Here is a 20,777-nt window from a genome sequence, read left to right as displayed (position 1 = left end):
AAAGGGTTTGGGTGTGATGCCCTCCACAGTCGAGCAGCTTGCTGACAACTTGCTGGGACTGAACGTAAAGGAGAAGTTCCAGAGGGCAGCTGGTACCTTTTTAATAAGCCTGACCTTGCAAAGGAATAGTAAAGAAAAAAAAACATTTTTTATATATATAATGGAATCAGTTTGCTTAAGTTAGAAAGGAGCGGCACTAAGACAATCTCCTCATTCAGTTAATTCCACGTTCCCCTTGATCCAAGTCAAAAAAAAATTACCGCAGTCAATAATAATTTCTCTGCCTGTACCTTGTGTATTGTGGCGACTCCTGCCCTGTTTCCCTTCCCGATGAAGATGGGACTCACAGATCTGAAGAAATTGGCCCAGAGTTTGCTGTCAAAATAATGGTGAGTTTAATGGGGCTCACAGTTATCAAAGTGCAAATTGTCCCAGCAACTTATGGCGAGGAAGGTCTACCCCGTGAATTGGGCATCACCACGAGTTGCTGAAGGTTTGCATCACCCCGCCAGTTGCCTTTAGTAAACGCCAGCTCACCCTCAATCTCCCCATGAGTTTTGTCAAATTGCTGCATTTGCACATTAATTAAACTCGCTGCAGAAAGTTAGGACTGTGACATAACAGCGTAAGTAACTTTTTAATGAGGAAATTTACATTCCTGAAATGCCACTCAACTTCTGCACAGAAAGGAAAAACTGAAGATGTGCAGTCTCATTCCTGTGGGTAGTAAATTGTTGTTAGAGATTTTTTAAATTTAATTTTCTTCTTACTTTTCCTTTCTGTCTATATTTTTCAGTCTCTTTTTTAAATCCATTCTTTTTGCTCTCTTTATTTCTCTCTCTACCTGATTTTGACTCTAACTCTCCCTACTTCCTTCTCCATCGTTCCCTCTGTTCCTTTCTCAATCCTTGGTTCAGGAGGTTGGTCCCATCATTGAAGTCCCAAATGTCCCATTGCCAGTGCTGCGCACTCCCAGCAACTCGCAGGCCAAAATCTTTCTCCAAGCTGAAGGGTGAGGTGAGGGAGGTGGTTGTTTGGGGTTTTGGGGGTGGGGGTGTGCGGGTTGCAAAAAGTCTTAACTAACAGGGTTATGCATGCTCCTGTGGGATCTGAGACAATATTGCCAACAGCTAGACATGTCTGGTCTCCGCTGGCAACACCGGGCTCAGACCAATGTCGAGTCCTTCCTGCAGACGGTCCCCTTGCGAGCTAGTACCCGCCTCATTTCGTGCGTCACCCCATCCCAGGGTCCGGTGCACGGCAGACTCCGTCCCGCCAACAGTGCCCGCGAACGCCCGTACCCGTCCCTTCCCGTCAACGCAGGACCAGCGTGGCTTGCCGAAGTGGCCACGTAAAAGGCCTTCTGCTCCCGGTAGCGCTCATAGGCCGTCTCCCTGCGGAAGGCGGGCAAGCGCGATTCCTCCTCCTCCTCCTCCTCCCTGTGGTCTGGATGCTCCGGCTCTGGCCAGCCGCCTCGCGGGGCACGATTGTTCTCGAACAGGGTGGTGCCATTCTCCGGGAGCCTGACCCTGCCTGCACACCAAGCCTTCGCCAGTGCGTGGATGATGATGATAGAGAGCGCCAGCACCCCAGCAGCGAGGACACTGGCACTTGCAATCGCGCTTTCCGTCCTGAACTCCAAGAGCACATAAATGGAGAGAGCTGGAAGAAAAGCACAGAAATCTTCATGTAAAATCCCACAGAGCCAAGAATATTGCATGATCCAAATCTCCGCACATCAGTACCATCACTGGGCAAATGCAAAGTGCTGTGTTTTTTCAAGTCATTTTTTTTTGTGTCCACCTAGCGTCAGCATCAAACACACCCACACCAGCTGCAGGATGGATTAGATACAGAGTAAAGCTCCCTCTACACTGTCCCATCAAACATTCCCAGGGCAGGTACGACACAGTCTAAATACTGAGTATAACTCCCTCTACACTGTCACAGCCTCAGAAGAGAGCTTGCTACTGCTCCAGAGTGACATTTTTCCATTTCCCATATCAGCCGTCCAGAAGTAAAGCTCCGTACGCAGAGTGAGACAGAGGTAGATTTGCGCCTCGTTCAATTTTGGGCACTGCACCTCATGAAGGATGTATTGCTTCGGAGGGGTTACAGTGCCAATCCAACGGAATGAAACTAGGGCAAAAATGGTTAAATTATGACGGGTTGCACGGACCGGTCTTGTATTCCCCTGACAACAGTAGATTATGGGGTGATCTAATTGAAATGTTTTAAGATGATAAGGTAGATAGAACCTGTTTCCTTCAGCGGGATAGTCCAAAACATGGGGGCATAACCTTTAAATTAGAGCCAGGCTGCTCAGGGGTGATGTCAGGAAGCACTTATTCGCACAAAGAGTAGTGAAAATCTGGAACCCTCTCCCGCAAAAAGCTGTAGCTGTTGGGGGCATTTGAAAATTTCAAATTGAGATTGAGATTTTTGATAGGTTACGGAACCAAGGAGGGTGTGGATGGAGTTTAGACACAGATCAACCTTGAGTTAACGGAACGGCAGAACAGCCTTCTCCTGTTCCGATGAGCTACAGCCCAGATAAAGAGGAAATGGTGTGGGGCCAGACAAGCTCATTTTTCCCAGGATCCTTAACTATATTTTTGATTTCAAAAACATTCCCCTGTATTAGCTGCTGTTTAGGCCTCTCAAACTTGGATCCTTTCAGATGACGTCAACCGAAGGGATCCCTTTCGGACTTAAATTGTGTTCTATTGCTTCTTTTCTTGTCTCTGATCCGAGTAGGGAAGCTCAGTTTTTGCTTCAAACCTGACCTTCAGAACTGGTGTTTTCCCTCAAACACTTTTATTTATACAGCAGCAGGTCATTTCAAAATACTGTCACATGTCATTTCAAAATACTATCACATGTCATTTCAAAGTGGTGGTCACTTTAAAGTATCAGCCATGGCTTGTTAGCACTCTGACTCAGAAGGTTGTGGGGTTCAACACTCCAGAGACTTGAGCCCAGTGAGGGAGTGCAACACTGTCAAAAGGTGCTGACTTTCGAATGAGAGCATTAAACTGAGCTCCTGCGGGCCCTGTCTTTACCCAGAGGCCTACTATTATTTTCCTTTTCAAGTATTTATTCAATCTGCTTTTGAAAGTTATTATTGAATCTGTTTCTGCTGCCCTTTTGGCCAGCGAATTCCATATCATCACAGATCTAGGAGTGGGTTGACCTCCTCCCATAGCACACAGGTACTAAGGTTAATTGTAGTTCTCCAAATGGTGTCCTGGGTGTGATCAGGGATCAGAGCTGGAGACCACTCGTTTTATGGGTCAGTACCTACCCAGCAGAATGTTTAACCATTAAGTCCAATACTAACGCGGCTGATGTTTGCTTTGGTTTCTCCGCAGTGTTGGATGGTGTATTCAGTGAACAATGGTCGCAACGCTCGCTCTGGGCCACGTGAAGAAAAGGGATCAGACGGGATAAGGTTCTGAAAGAGCTGGACAGATAATGCCACTGGTGTGTTTACGTGTTTGTGTGCATTTTCAAAAGCGTAAAAAAAAAACCTTTACTTTGCCAAGTGTAGCTCTTTACAAAGGAACAGCTTCGAATTTTTCCCGTCAGCACTTTGACAGTACTGAAGAAGCTATTCCAGAGAAGTTAAGTCACATCTGCAGATGAGTTGCACCTATCTCAACAGTCTGCCTCTCTGTCCCCCACCCCCAAAAATTGCACTATTGTATTAAGTAAGTGGAGGGGGAAAAGAGCTTGTCTCTGCTTTGTTTGTGTTTATGTAAAAAGGAATCGGCACCCTTAATCTTCCTAAACACCTACACCCTCTCCATAGTGTTCGCCAGGCGCTGGTACACAGGTCTGGCTTCTGTACAAGATTTTATGGTTGCTTTGCTTGAAAATCCTCACCCCCGATCTTGGGATACAGAGACTGCTGAGAGAAGGGGCTGATCTCTGGAGAGTACTTGGCACTTCTTCTGTGGGTTTGCATTGACTGTAGCACCCTGTCCATGAGTACTGTAATAAATACATCAATGGAACAATCAAACTGCCTTGGTAACAGGATGCGTTTCTATCCTTAGTCAAGTGCATCAGCTGTGACTCAGTTGGTACTACTCTCACCTCTGAGGCAGAAGGTTCTAGTTTCAAGTCCCCCTCCAGGACTTGATCACAAAAATCAAGGCTGACCTGATGCAGTACTGGGGGAGTGCTGCATTGTTGGAGGTGTTATGTCAGCCCCATTGATAAAGAGGTAGTGGTTATGGCTCCCTCCGGTGGTTCAGTTGATAAGTGCAATGAGTAGCTCAGCAATCCAGGCTCGTTCAGTTCCAGGTTTGATATCTGGGCAGTGTGGGGGCTGCAATATGAGTGGTTAGGATTTGAGTCCCTGGTCTAGAGAGGGTAAAATCACCTGGCATCACAGATAAAGGTTAAATCCTGCTCCAGGGCACAAAATCTAGGCTGACAGGCCCAGTGTAGTACAGAGGCAGTGCTGCACTGTCAGAGGGGCCATCTTTTGGGCAGCGCAATGGTTAGCACCGTAGCCTCACAGCTCCAGCGACCCAGGTTCGATTCTGGGTACTGCCTGTGCGGAGTTTGCAAGTTCTCCCTGTGACCGCGTGGGTGCTCTGGTTTCCTCCCACAGCCAGAGACTTGCAGGTTGATAGGTAAATTGGCCATTATAAATTGCCCCTAGTATAGGTAGGTGGTAGGGGAATTGAGGGAAGGTGGGTATGTGAGAGGGTAATGGGATTAATGTAGGATTAGTATAAGATGGGTGGTTGATGGTTGGCACAGACTCGGTGGGCCGAAGGGCCTGTTTCAGTGCTGTATCTCTAAAAAGTGACCCCATCCTACACATTAGTGAACTTCTCAACAGATTTCCCCATCCTCCTCAACCCCTTTCAATTTTGGAGTTCAGTGCACCGGATTAAATGGAATTACAACGTATTTACAGCACAGGAACAGACCATTCAGCACAACTGCTCCATGCTGGTGTTTATGCTCCACACAAGCCTCCTCCTACCCTACTTCATCTCACCTTATTAGCATATCCTCCTATCCCTTTCACCCTCACGTGCTTATCCAGCTTCCCTTTAAATGCATCTATACTATTCACCTCAACCATGCGATGTGGTAGCGAGTTCCACATTCTCGCCACTCTCTAGGTAAAGAAGGTTCCTCTGATTCCCTAGTCAATTTATTGATGACTATCTTGCATTTTATAACCCTGGTTCTGGATTTCCCCCTAAGTGGAAACATCTTCTGTACATCTACCCTATCAGGTCACCCCTCAGCCTTCTCTTTTCTAGAGGAAAGAATCGCAGCCTGTTTAGTCTTTCAGGATAATGATTGTGACACAACACCTTGGCACTGAGTGGGTGGCTATGGGTCTGTTCCACAGGTTGCCTGCACCCCTTATGAACGTCCTGATCTCAGGGCCAAGTGCCAAGAACAACATCGATGGGATGCTATGACCATGAAGGATCAAGGTGTGATTGGCAGCCTGTGCTGAGTTTGTTGACCTGAGTAGGGGTGCTACAGTTGGCTTCAGCGCCATAAAGCCGCTCCTGTGCACTTCCTGGTGGTCAGTTTTTGATCAGCCTCAGTGAAGAACCAGGAAAGGGGCGTGGGTCACCAGACTTAGTCAAAAAGGTAAAAGGCCCTCTGCTAGGTTAGTGGGTAAATGCACCTTTGTTTTCAAGGTATGGGCAACACTGGAAATCATGCTCCTGATCACTAACCAGAAACTCAAACTGGAAAAAATACATATGTGCATGTTGGGTAAGCACAGGACTGGGGTCGACTGTAATCTTCCCCCTTCTCCCACAGTCACACAGCTGGCTGACCCTTTAAGTCCAGGATTATACATGACCAACAGCCACTTGGATGAGGTACCGGAACAAATGAGATGGCTGCCCATCAGAAGAAAGAAAACTTAAAGATGCAAAAAGTACGATATAAATATTAAGACATCCCAGAGAACTGAACATCTAATGAATTACTTCCGACTGTAGCCACTGCTGTATTGGAAACGTGGCAGACAGTGTGCAAACAGCAAGATCCCACACAACAGCAGTCAACAGTTGATTGGTTTTGATGGTGACGAATGAGGGATGAGTATTGTTCAGGGCCCCAGCAGAGTGCTCGTACCACAGGATCTTTTATGTTCACCCACACAGGCAGATGGTGCATCAGTTTAATGTCTCAGCCAAAAGGCGGCATCTCCAACAGTGCAGCGCTCCCTCAATACTGCACTGGGGAATGTCTGCCTGGATTAACTGCTAAAGTCTTTGGAGTGGGACTTGAACCCATGACTCCGAGGTGAGAGAGCTACTCACTGAAGAAGAAAAACTTGCATTTCTGTAGCGCCTTTCCTGACCTCAGGACGTCCCAAAGCACTTTGAAACCAATGAAGTACTTTTGAACTGTTGTAATGTAGGGGAAACAGCAGCCAATTTGCACACAGCAAGATCTCAAAAACAGCAATGTGGTGATGACCAGGGTAAGAATCCTGGCAACCTCACTGACATCAATTATCTATAACATACCATTTTACAAAAGTGATGGTTATAATAGCTTGGGCCACCAAATGAGATTACTGAACTGTTTTTGTGATGTTGGCTGAGGGATAAACATTGGCCGGGACACCGGGGATAACTCCCCATGCTCTTCTTCAAAACAGTGCTGTGGGATCTTTTATGCCCACGTGAGCGAGCAAACAGGGCCCCGGTTTAACATCTCATCCAGAAGAGAGCCAAACTGACATTTCAGTTGATGCCTACAGGAGGGTTTGGAAGATCTTGTGCCTCCTGTTTGACAACTTACCTGCCAGATACACGATGACACCCAGACAAAACATGCTGAGGGCCACATGGCGGGAAGATCGACTGTTCAGGAGAATCCAACCAGCTCTGGAATGGCAGAGAAAGGAGAAATGGACCTAGGGTAAGAATCCTGGCAACCTCACTGACATCAATTATCTATAACATACCATTTTACAAAAGTGATGGTTATAATAGCTTGGGCCACCAAATGAGATTACTGAACTGGTTTAAAAAATTCTCATCCTTGTTTTCAAATCCCTCCATAGCCTTGCCCCGTCCTATCTATGTAACCTCCTCCAGTTCCTACAACCCTCTGAGATCTCTGCACTCCTCCAATTCTGGCCTCTTGCACAGCCCTGATTTTAATCGCTGTACCATTGGTGGTCATGCCTCCAGCTGACCAGGTTCTAAGCCAGGGTTGTCCAACATACGGCCCGTGAGCCAGGATCCAGCCCGCCAAAGGTTTCCACCCGGCCTGCGGATGCAAACTCTACCAGGGCACTTCCTCATCCTAGCTAGGACTCCGTGCATGGAGATGGGAAATTTCCCTTTGTCTTCTTGCAGGCAAGCCTTTTTAAAAACATTGCGCTGAGTTTCACAGCTGACGGCTGCTAAAGCAGGAATGCACTTCCCATAGGTGAAGTTTTAAATGATTACTTTTCATCTGTGTTCACTATGGAGAAGGACAATGTAGGTGCTGAGATCGGGGAGGGGGATTGTGATATACTTGAACATATTAGCATTGAAAGGGAGGAAGTATTAGCTGTTTTAGCAGGCTTAAAAGTGGATAAATCCCCAGGCCCAATTGAGATGTATCCCAGACTGTTATGTGAGGCAAGGGAGGTGATTGCAGGGGCTCTGACACAAATTTTCAAATCCTGTCTGGCCACAGGAGAGGTACCACAGGATTGGAGGACAGCGAATGTGGTACCATTGTTCAAGAAGGGTAGCAGTGATAAAACAGGTAATTACAAGCCAGTGAGTCTAACATCAGTGGTTGGGAAACTATTGGAAAAAATTCTGAGGGACAGGATTAATCTCCACTTGCAGAGGCAGGGATTAATCAGGGATAGTCAGCATGGCTTAGTCAGGGGGAGAGCGTGTCTAACTAACTTGATTGAATTTTTCGAGGCAGTGACTAGGTGTGTAGATGAGGGTAAAGCAGTTGATGTAGTCTACATGGACTTCAGTAAGGCTTTTGATAAGGTCCCACATGGGAGATTGGTTAAGAAGGTAAGAGCCCATGGGATCCAGGGCAATTTGGATCCAAAATTGGCTTAGTGGCAGGAGGCAGAGGTTAATGGTCGAGGATTGATTTTGCGAGTGGAAGCCTATGACCAGTGGTGTACCATGGGGATTGGTGCTAGGTCCCTTGCTGTTTGAGGTATGATCAGTAAGTTGGCAGATGACATGAAAATTGGTGTCGTAAATAGTGAGGAGGATTACAGGACGATATAGATGGGCTGGAAAGATGGGCGGAGCTGTGGCAAATGGAATTTAATCCTGAGAAGTGTGAGTTGATGCATTTTGGGAGGACTGACAAGGCAAGGGAATATACAATTGATGGTAGGACCCTTGGAAGTACAGAGGGTCAGAGGGACCTTGATGATGTACTTGTCCATAGATCACTGAAGGCAGCAGCACAGGTAGATAAGGTGATTGGGAAGGCATAGGGGATACTTGCTTTTATTAGCCGAGGCATAGAATATAAGAGCAGGGAGGTTATGATGGAGCTGTATAAAACGCTAGTTAGGCCACAGCTGGAGTACTGTGTACAGTTCTGGGAACCACACTATGGGAAGGATGTGATTGCAATGGAGAGGGTGCACAGGAGATTCACCAGGATGTTGCCTGGGCTGGAGCATTCCAGCTATGAATAGAGACTGAAAAGGCTAGGGTTATTTTCCTTAGAGTAGAAAAAGCTGAGGGGAGATAATGATTGAGGTATAAAATATTATGAGGGGCATTGATAGATTAGATAGGAAGAAACTTTTTCCCTTAGTGGAGGGGTCAATAACCAGGGGGCATAGATTTAAGGTAAGGGACAGGAAGTTTAGAGGGGATTTGAGGAAAAATGTTTTCACCCAGAGGGTTGTTGGAATCTGAAACTCACTGCCTGAAGAGGTGGTAGAGGCAGGAACCCTCACAACATTTACGAAGTATTTAGATGAGCATTTGAAACGCCATCACATACAAGGCTACGGGCCAAATGCTGGAAAATGGGATTAGAATCATTAGGTGCTTGATCGCCGGCACAGACACGATGGGCCGAAGGGCCTGTTTCTTTGCTGTATAACTCTATGACTTTGATAGACTGGAAGTTTTCTGACTTTTAAAAAGCCCTCCGGAAAATCCCAAATCTGTCCAATGCTGGGAAGCGCGTTCCTGCTACAGCGGGTGTCAGCTATGAAACTCAGCGTGATGTTTTTCAACAAACTGACCATCCACAAAGCTGTTGTGCTGAGTGTTCCCACTCAGTGCAGCTTTCAGAGAGAGCGGGGGAAGCACAGAGACAGACAGAGGGGGGGGCGGGGAAGCAGAGAGAGAGAGAGGGGGGAAACACAGAGGGGGGGAATAGAGAGACAGAGAGAGGGGGGGAAATACAGTGAGGGGGGAACAGAGTGAGGGAGAGGGAGAGGAGTGGGGACAGAGAGAGGAGGGACGGGGGGGAACACAGAACGTGAGGATGACAGAGGGGAAACAACACAGGGGAGAACATGGAGAGATAGAGAGAGATCAAGATCACTCCTGATAGAGGGATATCTCTCCAGAATACTCTACGTCGCTACATTAAATGCAGGCAGAGATTGACTACTTATGCAAGCAAAAACAATGTCTGGTATGTCACTAAATCCATTTTCAATGTAGTGACAAAAAAGTAAGTCAATAAATTAGTCTTCTCATTTAACGATTCTTCACAAAAATTGTTGTTGTTTTTATTAGTAAGATAAATTTTTAATGCCTTTACCATTTGAAATTTGCTCATCGGCCCCCCGGGCTGAGCAAAATTCGTAATGCAGCTCTCTGCCCGAAAAGGTTGGACAACCCTGCTGTAAACTCTGGAATTCCCTCCCTGACTCTCTCTGCCTCTCTACTTTTTTCCTCCTTTAAGACTTACCTCTATCTGTCCTAATTTTTTTTTATGTGGCTTGGTGCCAAATTTTGACTGATAACGCTCTTGTCAAATGCCTTGGGACATTTCACAATGTTAAAGTTGCTATATAAATGCAAGTTGTTACTGTGGTACCTTCTAAGCAATCTACAGTTCATGGCCTCCCCACATAGGGGCCAGTGGTATGACTTACTACCCCGCCCTCACCCCCCACTCCAGGCCTGTGCGCTAACATCTCCCAGAAACTGGCGACTGAGTGGTGAAGAAAGAAAAACGTTATATAGTGCCTTTCACGACCTCAGGATGTTCTAGAGCGCTTTGCAGCCCATTAAATACTTTTGAAGTGAAGTTACTGTTGTAATGTAGGAAAGGTAGCTGCCAATTTGTGCATAGCAAGCTCCCACAAACAGCAATGAGATAATGACCAGATAATCAGTCTTAATGATAACTGAAGAACAAATATTGGCAGAGACTTGGGATCCATGCCCGATTGATCGCTGGATGTGATGTTTGGAGATGTACAGGAGCTGTGTAATAGGAGATTTAGAAATGGATCTACTGTGTGTCATGTATGAGATTAATTATCTAGGAAAGTCTGGGTTTTAATTTCTAGGAGAGCCTAAAGGATACTGGTGGAGGGGTCAATTGAAATTTTCAAGACTGAGATCGATAGATTTTTGTTTGGAAGGGTATCAAAGGATATGGAGCAAAGGTGGGTAAGTGGAGTTGAGATACAGGTCAACCATGATGAGTCAATAGAGGTGTGGGTTTGAAGGGCTGAATGGCCTTGTTCCTATGTATGACTTTTCCTTGAAATTTTTGAAACTTTGGAGAAAGCATTTTGTAAGTATTTTCTGATGTGACACTATTTCATCTGGGAGGTGAACATAAAACCACCACAATGGTGAATTGTACATCGCCATAATGGAAGGATATAATGTAAGGGCAGATGTGGGAAGCTATTCAGCCCATCAAGCTGTTCCTCCTATAGGTAAAGACCCACATGTGCAAGAGATAACCAGGGATTTCGTCATCTTTCAGACAAAACTCGAAACACTGCGATCCTTCGAAAGAGAGCAGCCGAAGGGGGTTGGTGGTTGGGGGTGGGTAGTTGGGATTGTATTAGTGTCATGCCCTGAAGCCTTTGTAGATTGGAGAGGAATTTCCCATGTATTATTTTCTTACATTGGTCTCATTATCTTCAACATGTGGCATCTAGTTACCAACCCATAGGCAGTGGAAACACATTTCTCCTTAGAGTCACAGTTGGTAGCACTCTTGCCTCTAAGTCACAAGGTTCTAGGTTCAAATCCCACACCAGAGTATGAGCACAAAAGTCCAAGTTGACACTCCAGTGCATAACTGCGGGAGTGCTGCACTGGCCGAGGTGCTGTCTTTCTGACGAGACATTAAACCGAGGCTCTATCTGCCTACTTGGGTGGATGTGAAAGATCCCACAGCACTATTGTAATGAAGAGCAGGGGAGTTATCCCTGGTGTCCTGGCCAATATTTATCCCTCAAACAACCTCACAAAAGAACAGATTATCTGGGTCATTATCACATTGCTGTTTGTGGGATCTTGCTGTGTGCAAATTGGCTGTCGCGTTCCCTACATTACAAGTGACTACACTTCAAAAGTACTTCATTGGCTGTAAAGCACTTTGAGACATCTGGTGGTTGTGAAAAGTGCTATAGAAATGCAAGTATTTTTACTTTATCAAAGCCTCTGGGTCAATGGGAGGGCAGTTCTGCAACACAGAGGGTGGAAGTTTGGCAGAGGAGACCTGGAGGGTTGGAATGTGTGGCGAAACATTTTATTTGGATGGTTTCAACCCCTTTTCCCCCCCCACCCCCAAGAGCAGAGGCGCAGGGAATATTTGCGAAATTCCTTTTCCCAGCCAGTTTAAGGAGGCAATATTGGGTAACAATATTTAAATAGGCTTGATTAGGGTTAGGGTTAAGAAAGAACTTGCATTTACGTAGCACCTTTCACAACCTCAGGACATCCCAAGGCAGTTAGTAGCCAATTTAGTACTTTCTGAAGTGTAGCCACTGTTGTAATTTAGGAAAAGCAGCAGCCAAGTTGTAACTGCAATGAGATAATGATCAGATAATCTGTATTAGTGATGTTTGATGAGGGATCAATATTTACCAGGACAACAACGACAATTTATATTGATATAACACCATTAACATAATAAAACCTCCGAAGGTGTTTCACAGGAATATTATAAAACAATATTTGATACTGAACCACAAAATTAGGTCAGAAGACCAAAAGCTTCAAAAAGGTGGATTTTAACAAGTGTCTTAAAGAAGGAAGGTGAGGTGGAGAGGTTTAGGGTAGGTATTCCAGAGCTTGGGGCCTAGCCAGTGGGGTGAGGGGGACTGAAATTAGGGATGCACAAAAGGCCAGAATTGGAAGAGCGCAGATATCTTGCAGTGTTGGGGGGCTGGAGGAGGTTACAGAGATAGGGAAGGGCGAGGCCATGGAGGGTTTTGGAAACTAGGATGAGAATTTTAAAATCAAGACGTTGCTTCACCGGGAGTCAATGTAGGTCAGCAAGGACAGGGGTGATAGGGGAATCAGACTTGGTGCGAGTTAAGACACAGGCAGTGGAGGACACCAGAGAGAATTCCCCTGCTCTTTTTCCGAATAGTGGATTTTTATACATCCTCCTGATGCTATATCCACAGTTAAATGTCTCATCTGAAAGACGGCATCTCCAACAGTGCAGCATTCCCCCGTACTGCACCGGGACTGTCAGTCCGGATTATGTGCTCATGGTTCTGGAGCAGGCCTTGAACCCACAACATAACTCCACTCTGCCAGTGTTTGCAGGGTTGCCACTTGTGTCCCTGCATCCAGGATAGTGTACTTAAAAATGTAACAGATGTATTTTCTAACTGCACTGGAGCTCAGTCACCGGGAGGGCGGATTAGGCGAGTGCAATGAGCACACGATTTCCTGATTGCACGCTCGCCGCTTGGACCACCCACACTGAACATTCACACTACGGTACAAAACGTTAAAAACTTCAAGGAGCAAATTATATCTGGATTAAACAATGTGAACACAGCTCTGGGGGAAGGGGATCTGTTTTGCCTGCTGCGTGTAATAATATTGCAAATGCATTCAGGTTTAGGTCCCCCCTCAAATCTCTCTATCCCTCTCCCCTCTTTTAACCCGCTCCTTTGACCAAACTTTTGGTCACCTGTCCTGTCAAATCTTGTCTGATAACGCTCCAAGAAGCACTTGGCGATGTTTTACTATGTTAAAGGCCCTATATAAAATGTAAGTTGTTGCTGGATGATGTTTATAGAAATACTCAGGAGGAGAATCTTAGCAAATATTCTTAAAGCATCGCTTTGCACTGTGACCTGACGAGCCCTTGCACCCAAGCTTTCTCTTTTACAATTTGCGTTTTTTTTTTTTCCCTCCCCTTCTGAGCTGGAACCACACCTGCCCCAACTCCTGGTAAAACTTTGATTCAAATAGAATTCTCATCAAACAAATGTCCGTGGGAAAGCTGTGTTGGGTGAGGGATCGAAGCAAACTCGCACGCACTGCTATTCCGTTTAAAAAGAGTTAATTCAAACCAGCGCCGGCCGCAGAGTGGGCAGGTTTAAGGTGGCACGTTCGCGCTGAGCTGGGCCAACCTGGCTCCCTTTTAAAGGAGCCTGCCCTGGGGTGATTTCTATTGAAGAAAGGCTCAGACAAAGACCACAGCTCATTAAACTCCCTGCTCACGCAATTGAATGCTTTCACCTTCACCCCCCCCCTGCCCCACGTCATGACTGATTATAGAATCAGGACTCAGTAAAAGCTACAAAGCAGCTCATTCTTTAACAAGCTCAATTCTTTCCTCAGGCCCAGTTGATACATGCACTGTCTGGTGTGCTATGGAGAGACACAGACAAGCCGATAACTGAGGCATCACACTTCAGCAGAGGCTGTGCTGCACTGTCAGAGGTGCCTTCCTTCAGATGAGATATTAAACATAGGGCCTGTTTGCTCTCTCAGGTGAAGATCCCATGGCACTATTTTGCAGAAAGCAAGGGAGTTCTCCCCAGTGCCCTGACCAAAATGTATCCCTCAACCACCATCACTAAAAAACAGACTATCTGGTCACTTTCACATTGCTGTTTGTGGAAGCTTGCTGTGCAAAAATTGGCAATCGTGTTTCTTACATTATTCCTTAACCCCCTTTCAAAAATACTGGAGTGACTGTGAACTCCTTTGGGACAGGCCTGAGGATGAAATCGATGGTGGTGAAAATCGGGCGATGTCTGTAACGGCTGTGCCTCGGAAACTCCAGTTTTACACCCAGGCAAAGACTCGAATATCCAGCCCATCATCTCTCAGAGTCTGACCTGGTCTCGCTGCTCCAATTTGCTGGATTGCTACTCCAGACCTGGTAGCTGGAGAGTGCAGTTCCTCAGAGAGTACCTCCTGACTTGGGCTGTGACTCACCCCAGCCAGAAGCTGACCCCACATTGCATGGTCCACATTGGAGTTATAGTCCGTACAGTGCCAAGCTCATCTCAGCCTCCTGGAGATTACCTCACTGAAGTTGTGTTCTATCAACATTACGACCTGAATCTGCCTTCGTATTGGGTTTATTACCAGGACCATAGGCTCCTGAATTTTCTACTGCCACTGAATGGAAAATTCCCAGGTTTAACAAACCCAGGAAATTGGCTTTATTACTGCTAGGACCTCCATGAACCGGCAAGCCGGCACCACCACCATAGCACACTGGCAAGACCCTAGTCAACCATCCATCTCTAGTGAACCAAGTTGGTGCAGGACTGTGGTCACATATGCCAGACTAGGTAAAGACAACAGGCTTTCTTCCTCGAAGGTTGTTAATGAACATGCTCATCAATCCAACAGTTTTATGGTCCAGCTTTTCATTATTATACTGCATTCACATTCTCACACCGCCCTGGTGGAATTTAAACTACTGTCCTCCAGATTATTAGGGGGATGGTAACATAGTGATAATGTTACTGGATTACTAATCCAGAGATTTGGACTAATGCTCTGTATATATGTGTTCAAATCCCATGGCAGCTGGGGAATTTGAATTCAATTAATTTCTTTTGGGCCTCCTTATCTCGAGAGACAATGGATACGCGCCTGGAGGTGGTCAGTGGTTTGTGAAGCAGCGCCTGGAGTGGCTATAAAGGCCAATTCTGGAGTGACAGGCTCTTCCACAGGTGCTGCAGAGAAATTTGTTTGTTGGGGCTGTTGCACAGTTGGCTCTCCCCTTGCGCCTCTGTCTTTTTTCCTGCCAACTACTAAGTCTCTTCGACTCGCCACAATTTAGCCCTGTCTTTATGGCTGCCCGCCAGCTCTGGCGAATGCTGGCAACTGACTCCCACGACTTGTGATCAATGTCACACGATTTCATGTCGCGTTTGCAGACGTCTTTATAACGGAGACATGGACGGCCGGTGGGTCTGATACCAGTGGCGAGCTCGCTGTACAATGTGTCTTTGGGGATCCTGCCATCTTCCATGCGGCTCACATGGCCAAGCCATCTCAAGCGCCGCTGACTCAGTAGTGTGTATAAGCTGGGGGTGTTGGCCGCTTCAAGGACTTCTGTGTTGGAGATATAGTCCTGCCACCTGATGCCAAGTATTCTCCGAAGGCAGCGAAGATGGAATGAATTGAGACGTCGCTCTTGGCTGGCATACGTTGTCCAGGCCTCGCTGCCGTAGAGCAAGGTACTGAGGACACAGGCCTGATACACTCGGACTTTTGTGTTCCGTGTCAGTGCGCCATTTTCCCACACTCTCTTGGCCAGTCTGAACATAGCAGTGGAAGCCTTACCCATGCGCTTGTTGATTTCTGCATCTAGAGACAGGTTACTGGTGATAGTTGAGCCTAGGTAGGTGAACTCTTGAACCACTTCCAGAGCGTGGTCGCCAATATTGATGGATGGAGCATTTCTGACATCCTGCCCCATGATGTTCGTTTTCTTGAGGCTGATGGTTAGGCCAAATTCATTGCAGGCAGACGCAAACCTGTCGATGAGACTCTGCAGGCATTCTTCAGTGTGAGATGTTAAAGCAGCATCGTCAGCAAAGAGGAGTTCTCTGATGAGGACTTTCCGTACTTTGGACTTCGCTCTTAGACGGGCAAGGTTGAACAACCTGCCCCCTGATCTTGTGTGGAGGAAAATTCCTTCTTCAGAGGATTTGAACGCATGTGAAAGCAGCAGGGAGAAGAAAATCCCAAAAAGTGTGGGTGCGAGAACACAGCCCTGTTTCACACCACTCAGGATAGGAAAGGGCTCTGATGAGGAGCCACCATGTTGAATTGTGCCTTTCATATTGTCATGGAATGAGGTGATGATACTTAGTAGCTTTGGTGGACATCCGATCTTTTCTAGTAGTCTGAAGAGACCACGTCTGCTGACGAGGTCAAAGGCTTTGGTGAGATCAATGAAAGCAATGTAGAGGGGCATCTGTTGTTCACGGCATTTCTCCTGTATCTGACGAAGGGAGAACAGCATGTCAATAGTCGATCTCTCTGCACGAAAGCCACACTGTGCCTCAGGGTAGACGCGCTCGGCCAGCTTCTGGAGCCTGTTCAGAGCGACTCGAGCAAAGACTTTCCCCACTATGCTGAGCAGGGAGATTCCACGGTAGTTGTTGCAGTCACCGCGGTCACCTTTGTTTTTATAGAGGGTGATGATGTTGGCATCGCGCATGTCCTGGGGTACTGCTCCCTCGTCCCAGCACAGGCATAGCAGTTCATGTAGTGCTGAGAGTATAGCAGGCTTGGCACTCTTGATTTTTTCAGGGGTAATGCTGTCCTTCCCAGGGGCTTTTCCGCTGGCTAGGGAATCAATGGCATCACTGAGTTCCGATTTGGTTGGCTGTATGTCCAGCTCATCCATGACTGGTAGAGGCTGGGCTGCATTGAGGGCAGTCTCAGTGACAGCATTCTCCCTGGAGTACAGTTCTAGGTAGTGCTCAACCCAGCGGTCCATCTGTTTGCGTTGGTCAGTGATTATGTCCCCCGATTTAGATTTGAGGGGGGTGATCTTCTTGATAGTTGGCCCAAGAGCTCTCTTCATGCCATCATACATTCCTCTGATGTTTCCGGTGTCTGAGGCCAGCTGAATATGACTGCATAGGTGTTGCCAGTAGTCGTTTGCGCAACGCCTAGCTGTTCTTTGTGCAGTACTTCTGGCTGCTTTAAGTGCTGCAGATGTTAAATCGCTGGGGGCTTTCTTGTAGTTCAAAAGTGCAATGCGCTTAGCGGCTATGACAGGTTCCAGCTCTTCATTATGAGATTGAAACCAGTCTGCATTTCTCTTCGCACTTTTGCCGTAGGTGGTCAAAGCTGACTCATAGATGGCGTCTCTGATGTGGGCCCACTTGGTCTCAGCATCCCCTGTGGGAGTGTTTTGAAGGGCTGTTACAAGTGAATTTAGAAATTTTTGTAACAGCTGTGGGTGAGAAATTCTGCTCGTGTTGATGCGCGGGTGGCCCTTCTGCTTGGAATGATGCAACTTCTTTGGTCTGAGTCTAACCTTGCTGCACACCAGGGAGTGGTCGGTGTCGCAGTCCGCACTGTGGAAGCTGCGTGTGATTTGAACACTGTTTAAGGCGGCTCGCCTTGTGACAATGAGGTCTAGCTGGTGCCAACGACGTGATCTTGGGTGCCTCCATGAAACCTGGTGACAGGGTTTAGTGTGAAAGAACGAGTTGGTGATGCAGAGGTTATGATAGGTACACAACTCAAGCAGTCTCTGCCCGTTCTCATTCATCCTTCCAACGCCATAGCGCCCAAGGCAGGAGGGCCATGAGTCATGGTCGGCCCCAACCCTGGCATTAAAGTCCCCCAGCAGGAATAGGTGTTCGGTGTTGGGGATGCTGCTAATGATGTTATGGAGTTGTTCATAGAACTGGTCTTTAGCTTCAGGTGCGGAGCAGAGTGTTGGAGCATAGATGCTGAGTAGGTGTACTGGACCAGAGGTGGTGAGCAGTCGGATGGACAGTATGCGTTCCGAGCCATTTGAGGGAAGCTCTATCATGCTGAGCAAGGAGTTTCTGATGGCGAAGCCCACTCCATGCTGTCTTGGTTCTTCAGGATCCCTGCCCTGCCAGAAGAAGGTGTAGTCTTGCTCTGCTAGAGAGCCACTCGCGGGGAGGCGAGTCTCCTGAAGTGCTGCAATGTCCACATTGAATCTACTGAGCTCGTTGTTAATGATGGCGGTCTTCCGAGAATCGTTGATTTGTGTAAGGTCTTCCGACAGGCCAGGACACATAGTTCTGACGTTCCAGCTTGCAAAGCGAAGGGCTGGTACCTTCTTTCCTTTTTTCATGTTGTTTGGTGCGGTGTATCAGTCCACCTTTCGGGCAATGACCCTGAGCTCCAAGCACCCATTGAAGCAGGCAGACTGTGGCGGGACAGAACCTTATTGACCGGGGGCTGCCCGGTTTGAGGCGGGCGGTAGCTGTCCAGTGAGGTGCAATGACCTCTCCCACCGACAAAGGCAACCCGTGGCGCCCAGTTTCTACGCCAATTTATCTGGACTTATAACCCGTAACTGCTGCCTTCCGTGTTGTTTTAGTCGCTGTGAGGCAACTATGGAGTGACCTCTCCATGGCGCATGCCTGGGCAAATTTATGGAGGTTGAGAGTTGCCCAGTCGTCAAAACCCCCCTCTCGGCCTTTCTGGTGGGGTCCAAAGGAGTGCAGGACACGACGTTTGGCACCAGTATGGCTGCAGGAACTGCCGGAAACATGCCAAAGGTGACACATGACCGCCTACGGGGTTCCGCTCCGGATTTTCTGTTAGGGTTTACTCCCTTAGCCTTGGTCTCTCCCGAGACGCCCACAAGGCAGTGGGGTTGTTGATTAATAAATAAATCATTTATTGTTAATTAATAAATCATTAATAATCATGAAATGACCAGATTGTCACACAAAATGTCCTTCAGGGAAGGAAATCTGCTGTCCTTACCTGGTCTGGTCAACATGTGACTCCAGACCTACAGCAATGTGGTTGACTCTTAACTGCCCTCTGAAATGGCCTAGCAAGCCACACAGTTGTATCAAACTGCTGCAGAAAACAGCACATGGTCTGCAGCGGTTCAAGAAGGTGGCTCACTGCCACCTTCTCAAGGGCAATCAGGATGGCTGACAGATTCTGGCCTTGCCAGTGATGCCCACATCCCAAGAACAAGTTTAACAAAAAATTAGTCTAGGCTTCTTGATTATTAGTAGCATAACTATGATAACACCTTGCATTATATCATAAAACCAGTACATTGGTAACTTTACACTTGCATCACACACATTGGCAAGATGACCTTGTAACCTTGGTCATTTCTGACCTCGAGTTGAGCTTCTGCACCATCACTAAGACCACCTATTTCCACCTCCGTAACATGACCCAACTGCGCCCCTGCCTCAGCTCATCTGCTGCTGAAACCCTCATCCGTGCCTTTGTTACCTCTAGACTTGACTATTCTAATGCACTCCTGGCTGGTGTCCCACATTCTACCCTCTGTAAGCTTGAGGTTGTCCAAAACTCTGCTGCCTCTCTCTTAACTCACAGCAAGTCCTGTTCAACCCATCACCCGCTGTAGCTGCTGACCTGCACGGTCTCCCGATTAAGCCTCGATTTTAAAAATCCCATCCCTCGATGGCCTTGTCTCTCCCTATCTCTGTAACCTCCTCCAGGTCTACAATCCTCTGAGATCTCTGTACTCCTCCAATGCTGGCCTCTTCAGCATCCCCGATTTTAATCACTCCACCATTTGGCAGCCTTACCTTCAGCTGGTAAGGCCCTAAGCTTTCAAATTCCCTCCCTAAACCTCTCCGCCTCTCTACCTCTCTCCCCTTTAAGATGCTGCTTAAAACCGACCTCTTTGATCAAGCTTTTGGCCACCTGTCCTAGTATCTCCTTATGTGGCTTGATGTCACATTTGGTTGCTAACAATGCTGTCAAGCGACTTGCAAAGCTTTACATTAAAGGCACTATCTAAATACAAGTTGTTGGTAATTGGATAAAGAGCTAGCATAGGCACGATGGCCTGAGTGGCCTCCTTCTGTGCTGTGCTATTTATGATTCCAAACGGTTTGCCTCAGAACCGTTGCTGGATGGTGAAAAATTGTTTAACTTGTTCTGTAACGCCTCAATTATCATTAAAATCAGTCCCCACATATCTATTTTGGTAGCTCTTATCATTTAACAATTGAAGATAAAGGAAACAGCATTTTTGTCTGTCCTTTTTACCTGTCTGGTTCCCCTCCGGATATCTCGGCAGCCAGGTAGCCTTGCATCAGAGCCAGGAGCAGGCAGCAAAGGTGCAGAGAGACCGAGAGAGACGCAAGTCCCTGCGAGACGGAGCGCAGCACCCGCCGAGCCAGCGCCCCGGGGACGGGCGAGAGAGTCTCTCCCGGCTGCTGGCACTGCAGCTGAAGCAAGAGGGTCGCCGAAAGCAGGGACATGAGGGCGGCTAGGGCTGCTAGCAAGAGCAGGGCCGCCAGGCAACGGTCCGGGGATAGGTACCCAGAGCCCGGAGGCGCCGCCACCGCCGCCCTCCTGTCTCCTGGCTGCATAACTGCATCAGTGTAAAAGTTTGCACAAACTTTTTCCTTCTGAATCTCTGTGGATTTTGCTCCTTCGCCACTTTAAAGCTGTCATTTCCGGTCAGTTATTGGATTTTAAGTATACAGCATTTATGCAAAGTAAAACCGACAACTTAAAACAGAATACATTACATGAACATTAAGATTTTAAAAACTTGCATTTATGTAGCACCTTTCACAACATTCCAAAGCATTTTAATGTCAATAAATTGCAGCCACTGTTGTAGGTAACGCAGCTGGC

The 20,777-nt window shown here is 47.2% G+C and overlaps 2 protein-coding genes across 6 annotated transcripts in view; one reads left to right on the top strand and one right to left on the bottom strand.

The window, feature by feature from the left end:
- borcs8 (BLOC-1 related complex subunit 8) overlaps positions 1-20,777 on the top strand; it is a 49,084-nt gene that overhangs the window by 14,526 nt on the left and 13,781 nt on the right. For 4 of the 5 annotated variants that reach the window (XR_010969518.1, XR_010969515.1, XR_010969516.1 and 1 more), the window contains one exon: positions 3,372-3,483. Coding sequence is in view for 1 of the 5 variants with exons in the window: in XM_068016072.1 (XP_067872173.1) it covers positions 3,372-3,458 (87 nt within the window). In the remaining 4 variants the exon portion in view is untranslated. Of the gene's footprint in view, positions 1-3,371; positions 4,025-20,777 lie in introns of those variants that run through there. The other variant, XM_068016072.1, reaches the window with a different exon arrangement.
- Positions 663-20,506, bottom strand: tmem221 (transmembrane protein 221). Its single transcript, XM_068016071.1, has 3 exons — positions 20,181-20,506; positions 6,805-6,890; positions 663-1,662 (listed from the first exon to the last, which is right to left on the bottom strand). Exons 1-3 carry the CDS (start codon positions 20,504-20,506, stop codon positions 1,166-1,168), a joined length of 909 nt encoding a protein of 302 aa, XP_067872172.1. The 3' UTR covers positions 663-1,165.

This window comes from Heterodontus francisci, chromosome 36 (assembly GCF_036365525.1).
Source record: "Heterodontus francisci isolate sHetFra1 chromosome 36, sHetFra1.hap1, whole genome shotgun sequence".
NCBI lineage: Eukaryota > Metazoa > Chordata > Chondrichthyes > Heterodontiformes > Heterodontidae > Heterodontus > Heterodontus francisci.
Note: the sequence above shows the minus strand (reverse complement) of the source record. Positions and strands in the feature narration are given on the sequence as shown.

Excerpts from the sequence above, each read along its gene's own strand:
- tmem221 (XM_068016071.1), bottom strand. The coding sequence starts at position 20,506 with ATGCAGCCAGGAGACAGGAGGGCGGCGGTGGCGGCGCCTCCGGGCTCT. Across the intron at positions 6,891-20,180 it reads TCCGGAGGGGAACCAGACAG|AGCTGGTTGGATTCTCCTGA; the intron begins GTAAAAAGGACA and ends CTGCCATTCCAG. Across the intron at positions 1,663-6,804 it reads TGTCATCGTGTATCTGGCAG|CTCTCTCCATTTATGTGCTC; the intron begins GTAAGTTGTCAA and ends CTTTTCTTCCAG.